Source organism: Gymnoscopelus microlampas, assembly GCF_963454915.1.
Source record: "Gymnoscopelus microlampas genome assembly, chromosome: 9".
Lineage (NCBI taxonomy): Eukaryota > Metazoa > Chordata > Actinopteri > Myctophiformes > Myctophidae > Gymnoscopelus > Gymnoscopelus microlampas.
Genome location: NC_139946.1, coordinates 39,581,189 through 39,588,142, shown reverse-complemented (window position 1 = coordinate 39,588,142; position 6,954 = coordinate 39,581,189). Strand labels below are relative to the sequence as shown.

The following is a 6,954-nucleotide window of genomic DNA, read 5'->3' as shown; positions in this document are numbered from 1 at the left end:
GAACATAGGACCGAGGAAACATACAGTGTAATTTGGGATGGAAAAAATGTCATGAGAGAACATAGAGCTGAGGGAACATATAGGGCATAATTTGGATGTGGAAAAAAATATAAATGCTGAGGGAACATACATCAGGGCTGACCCCTGTGTGGTTACGTTACAAATTAGTATTTTTAATGTCTATGCCTATGTTTGGGAAATTGTGAGTTAAAGCCATGCACAGCTCATTATAGTTGCCAAGTCTAAAGACTGAACAGATAAAGCACCTATTCACTGTGATATTGCCAGTGGCCAGTCCGCCCCTGAGCGCCACCATGCAGCAGATTTGAAAGAAATTGGGGTGGAGGTTCTTCCTTGGCCTACTGGGAGCGTGCATGCAAAGTTTGACACTGTCCAAATCTCTAATCTGCACAAAACTGTGTAAAAGCAACAATTTATGGATTTAATCTGCAAAAAAAAAGTGTAAAAGCAACAATTTATGGATGGGGGAGGGAGTATCAGTCACACAAATTAAACTCAGAACTCACCATCTAAACGCTGAGTGCTTGCACATGGTGGTTGCAGCTGCAAAGCATAACAGAGGTTGGAGGGAACGTGACATCACTGTGTCAGGTGAAGGTGAAAAGGAAATTCACTGTGTGTATATATATATATATATATATATATATATATATATATATATATCCTTTTTGATAAAGCGCACTTTGGACATCAGGGGTCAAAGGGCAGGTGCTCAAGCCCCCTCAGCCCCCACCCCCACGTCCCTCTGTACATACAAGCACCTTAAAAATGGTTCAATGATGTCAGTAATCCTTTTATAAAGGAGAAACTTATATGGATATTATTGCGCCTGGAAGTCCAAAAAAGCAGAGGATATTATGCCTTCAATATTCTCTGTGCATATGCGTCATGATGACGCACAACCGTTTTTTGGGGTTACACGCGTTTAACCATTGTCTCGTGTGGGATAGAATGCATTAAGAACATGCACAAGTTTGTTTTCCAGCTTGAGAGATATACCAAAGTGAAACAGACAACCATAACAATAACATATGTATGTGGGATTTTGGTAGATGTCTACACTCAGTATCGGGAAGCGCCTGTGTGCCGAAAATAGCAATGGACAAATGCGTATCTTGGACAGCACATATCATGGTCCTCCTCATTGACCCCAAAATTGCAGTGCGCTGCTGCTTTGCAAACACTCCCCACTGCACCTGTCCTTCCACCAGCACACGGTGAGACCCGAAAATACCACACACACCGGCAGGGAATAACATACCCCTTTACCTCCGGAAACTGTCAATCTGCCAATACGCCTCCCCCAACATAGGGCCAGAGTTACACTGACAATGAGGATTTTCCTGTGGAGTTGGAATGTCTCCACCTTGTCAATTTGAATCTGATCCTTGCGGTGCAGCAACTCCATTAAGGTGGTATACATATAACTTTGAGTTATAGAAAGTGGCGATGGTGCAAGGAGAAGATTCAAAGTCAAAGGTCGAGGGCAAATGTAATTATGTTGAATGTTAAAAGCTTGTCACACATGATGACCGCTGTTCAAAGGACTCTGTCACCGTGTAATTTTGTTCTGATCCAGTATCTGTGTTTTCTCTGTTTTTCTCTGTGGTTTCAGAGTGTCCATGTTCCCCAGCCTTCTAAGATGAGGTTATGGAAGCTGTCAGTCATCTCTTTGGTGATATGTGGTGCCGCCCTCTGCTGCCTCCTGCCTAGAAGCCCCTTTACCACAACAAGGAACCACAGTCTCCTCCCCTCTTGGGAATCCTTGTTATCATCATCATCATCATCATCTTCTTCTTCTTCTTCATCTTCATCATCGCCTTCATTATCATCCTCTTTTCCCTACTCCTCTTCAGTGAGGTCATTACGGAGGCGCAAGGTGCGCTCTGCAGGAGGTCTGAGCTCCCTGTTGTCAGAATGTAAGTCATGGATTTGCCAACTTCTAGTTGAAATTCTAGTTTTGTTTTTCACATCACTGAAGTAAATTGTCACATCACTGAAGTAAATTAATGCCAAGCAGCAACATTAGTCCAAATCACTGCCTGGTTTGGAATCCTGCTTTTTTATGATCTTTTATCTGCTTCCTATATAAGGTCAATTAGTTCTCTGTCTATCATTGAAGGTTCCAGTGTGTTCAGCTGTAACATTCATGACTGGCTGAGGTCACGTTAAAGATAGGATACTAGATGAAAGCCCACCAGAGTTTAATATAGCTGTAATCTTATATCCTATTAAAGATAAAGCAGTACATTAACATTAGAATGGATGGTGCACTGAGACATACAGTACATACTGTACATGCACATGCACATATACGTACACATACGTACACACAAACAAACGAATGAATGAACGAATGCACGCGCGGCCACGTGCACACACGTGCACACACACACACACACACACACACACACACACACACACACACACACACACACACACACACACACACACACACACACACACACACACACGTGATCATGAAGTCTAGAGACAGTGATGTCATCCATGTGAATGCAAATGTCTAAGTGTTTTGTTTCCTTTGATCTATTGGGCTAGCTTGACTTTGATTCCATTTAGCTTAGCTTAGATTACCGTAGTTTTGTTTAATTTAGGTTCATGTCATTTTGTCTGCCTGTTTAGTGCCACAAAAATGCATTAATGGGGCTAAACAGATGGTCAAATCAGCATCCCTTGCATTTAAACAGGAATAAAAGGTTTTGGCTTTCATTTTATTCTGATAATTATCATGGCTTCCTTCCCTGTCTACACAGCTGTGAGAGGATAAACTTTGATACAAACAAATCCTCCAGATCTTGACTCAAACGATTTACCTCATAATACACTGGATAATTCACAAACCAAGGAATTTATTAATGTCCATTTGTTACAATTTATCTTTCTTTATCAAGATTCCCCATACATTTTTGTGTGCAATTTTAATGTGCCTTGATCTGTTGTAGCTTCAGGTTGGTCAGTGGTTCCAAAACTTCCAGCAGAATCACTTAGCTCATCAGACTCATGTAATTCGACCCTCAATCAGTACTTATTCACACATACAAAACGTTGGCTGAGGAGCGCTCGCTTAGTGTGTGTTTATAGGTCACAGCTCATATTTGTAGTGCTTTATAGGCTGACCTCACACTCTGGCAAAAGAAGGAGACAGAGAAAATGCGTACTTACGTGCATGTGTGCGTGCTTGCGTGCGTGCGTGCGTGCGCGTATGTGTGCGTGTGCGTGTGCGTGTGTGTGTGTGCGTGCGTGTGCGTGCGTGCGTGTGTGTGTGTGCACGCACACGTGAGTGAGTGACCGAGTTCTTGGTATAAAGCTCTAAATACAGTTGAAATGTATAGATTTGATTTATAGACTAGATTTACTGATTTTTTTCAGCTTTTCCTCTCTCCACAGTCATGCAGATGTTCCAGTCTTTCACCGAGGCAGAGTTAAAGAGTTTGATTGACAGGCTCATTGCGAGGAAGCAGCGTCGTGAGGCTGATCAGGCTGGGCGTCGGCCTAAGCGTGCTGGCGGCCGTGGCAAGACCAAGAAGGTAATTGTTTAGACTTGACATTTTTGAGCAAGCAATATCCACAGTTGCTGTCTACCTTCCCATATTTCGGAAGGCTACATGGCTGAATAATGTCATATCAATCAGCAAGCTCGTCCACTAAACACTGAAAACACTAAAAACTGACAATTTTCCTGATTTGACTTCAAAACCTCAACAGACACAGTCCCACTGGTTCAATGGACGGACCTCTTGATATTTTCTTGAATTTGCTGATTGATGATTTTTGGGGTGCTGCGTTAAGATTGGTTCATAGAGAAGAAGAACAGAACCCGCACACGTAATGCTCCAACACAATTTATTCGAAACGTCAAACTGAGTTTAACATGATGAAGAGCCCAGGCTCGAAATGTCGTCGAATAAATTATATTGGAGCATATGAGTGTGTGGGTTCTGTTCTTCCCAGCAGTCTGACATCTTGCTTTCTCCTTGTAGGGTCGGCTATGCGCACTTCGAGAGGCACAGCTGACTGTCAGTGAACTGGGCCTTGGGTACCTTAGCGACGAGACCATCCCTTTCCACTACTGCAGTGGCTCGTGTCATTCAAAGCGCCGCTTGTATGACCTCATCATGAAGAAATGGACACGTAGGGGCGTGTCACGGAGGGAACGCGCCCCCTGCTGTCGGCCAGTCAAATACGAGAACATTGGGGTGTTTGACATTAACAATAAATTTCAGACATTGTATAATTATTCTGCACAGGCATGTGACTGTGTATGACATAGTATTTTATCATTAAAACATACACTGTTTTGAGTCCCCAAACTAAAATGGATTAATGGGAAGGACAAAGAATTGTTACAATTGTTATGTCAGCTGTGACATAATGCACTAGCACTACGGCAAGTCAAGTGCTATAAGACTAAATATTACTGGATTGTAAACGTGGAATACTAAACCAAAATCTACCATGTGCTACCACACAGAACCTAAGAGGGCCTTGGGATATGGCTAACATACCAAAGTTTAGCTGACCACTACCAGCTACTGAGGTGGCAGCTGTCGTCTCACCAATGTGGATATGAAATAATGACTCCTCTCTGGACTGTTGGTAAAGCAAAGCGTGCAATCATAATATTAAACCAAAGGCCAGGCAATTGCCATAAGAAGCTGCAGGAATGCTTTGTTCAACACTGTGGATTCATATGACTTTCACCTCTGTTCTCTGACCTTGCTATAGCCATCTGCTAAACTACATATATTTCACAGGACCAAGGATTATGACTATGGGTACCGTCCATAATCAGGCACTACTATATTAAAGCTGCAGTGTGCTGACAAACAAGAGGAATCATGCTGTTGTCAATAAACAAGCCAGCTCTCCCCCTCACTTTGACATATTACGGCAGTCAACGTGAGACAAACTGAGCTAATACTGATCAATTGGCTGTTTAATCAGCTATAGGGTGAAGCATCAGTATGGGAGGGGGTGAGCAGCTGAGAGAGAAGAGCCTGAAGAGGAGCTTAGAGTCAGGAAATCCTTTGGTAAAATGCAGACAAAAGAAAGAACGAAAGAAAGAAAATAAATGAATGGCCAGCGAGTGGACATATTGGCCAGGAGCGTTATGTTTCAATGAAACCTTGTGACAATCAAAAGTATAACACAATTCAGCTTTACATAACAATGTGCTTTTGGATGTGTGGATCGAACAAGCATCTACACATGTAGACAACACAATCTGGAGTGGGCGGGCCCTGTGACAATATAGTGTAAGAAAGACGTTAACGGCACACATTACTGGAGCGTGCGTTACTGGATGTGGCAGTTGTGCTATGTTCATGGTACTGGCCCATAGCCCAAAGCAGGGCCTACCATCTACTGGGAGGTATAGCAGAAGCGGTCTGTGGTATGTGCCATGTTTGAGATGCTGTACTGGCCTGTCAGTCTTTAATCAAAAAGATTTGTTTATCACTTGACAAGTGATTGGTCGTTCATGATCGATTTGTTCAAAAGAAGTAATTCATTGCCGTGAACATGAACAAACTTGTTCACTTCCTGAAACTTTTACGTTCATGTTTTCGTTCATGCCCCCCGTCCCCTCCCCCAGTACACAGGACGGGAGGGCGGGCTGTTCCCGCGACAGACAGACAGCGGTGCGGTTGAGTCGTTTTTCACTAGACATGAACGAATCAATTGAACGAATCAATTGAACGAATCATTTGAACGGATCATTGCCGTGAACATGAACGAAATCGTTCGTTCACTGAAATTAAAGATTTTTTTCCCACCTCTACTTCACAACATGATAAAGTTTCTATTGTGACAGTATTATGGAATAGTCAGAGGGAATGGTTGGGCTCCTGGTGGGATACTGCACCTACAGTAGAAGAGCCACATCCTTCATCACAGATGGTATGTTAGCAAACATAGCAGGTCAGAGCAGCGTGCTCTCTAGAGCTCTAGATACTCTCACAGGCCCTCCCATAGGTGGGGGACACTCCCATAGGTGGGGGACACTCTCTAGACATTTGTATATAGGTATATATTTGCATCAGCCATGGCCTCCAAGGCTGCATTTATATGGGAACAGAATGTATGATGTTTGAATGTGGCCCAGATCTGATGGCTGTCTAAACAGGGAATGGATCGGTTAAAGGTTTTTCCACACACAATTAGCCATGCAGAACATCAGATCTGGGCCATAAAGACTAAGAAACTAGATCTTTGCTGCCCTGTAAACCCAGTCTCTGCCTGTATGACAGCAGCACGTGTATTTATGACCCATAAACCACAGAGTAATAATAAGTTATATTTATTTATTCAGATAGGCAAGCTGTTATTTATTAAACTAGTTGGTGCCAAAAGAGAGACTGTTGTACATGTATTATAAATGGTATGTTATAATATGGCATGGATGTTATATGATGCTATAAAGTGTATTATCCTGACTATAATAAAGATAACCTAAGTTATGATGCCTTTCCACATCTACCTGTGTGCTTTCTTCATCATTTGTTATACATACAGTATGTGTGTGTACATGCCTGCGTGTGCGCGTGTGTGTGTGTGTGTGTGTGTGTGTGTGTGTGTGTGTGTGTGTGTGCATGCCTGCGTGCGTGTGTGTGCGTGCGTGCGTATATACGGATGTATAGAGATCATGTACATACCTGAATAAATTATTCCCCTTTTGCACATCCCCCATTGCTGCTGAGGTGTTTCTTTACAGAAGTTAAAAGGTGTGTCCTGCTTTTACTTTTAAACCCTTTTCCTATCTTACTTTATCTTATTTTGTTATATTTCTTTCTTTCCAATCCACTATTAGCTCTACTATTATCTTGTGTAGTTGTCTTGTCAGCCAACAGCTGCTTGTACCTGTATGAGTGAGTGAAAAATAATAATAAAATGTGTGTGTGTGTGTGTGTGTGT

The 6,954-nt window shown here is 42.5% G+C and overlaps 1 protein-coding gene across 1 annotated transcript; it reads left to right on the top strand.

Annotated features, from left to right (window-relative positions):
• Positions 1 to 1,152: 1,152 nt before the first annotated feature.
• On the top strand, positions 1,153 to 6,419 carry LOC311051528 (glial cell line-derived neurotrophic factor-like; the record flags this gene model as incomplete). The annotated part of the gene is made up of 5 exons (XM_084066105.1): positions 1,153 to 1,238; positions 1,421 to 1,436; positions 1,637 to 1,940; positions 3,430 to 3,569; positions 4,023 to 6,419. The coding sequence occupies 5 exons, from the start codon at positions 1,153 to 1,155 to the stop codon at positions 4,305 to 4,307; spliced, it is 831 nt and encodes a 276-aa protein (XP_083922231.1). The 3' UTR covers positions 4,308 to 6,419.
• Between the last annotated feature and the right edge of the window lie 535 nt (positions 6,420 to 6,954).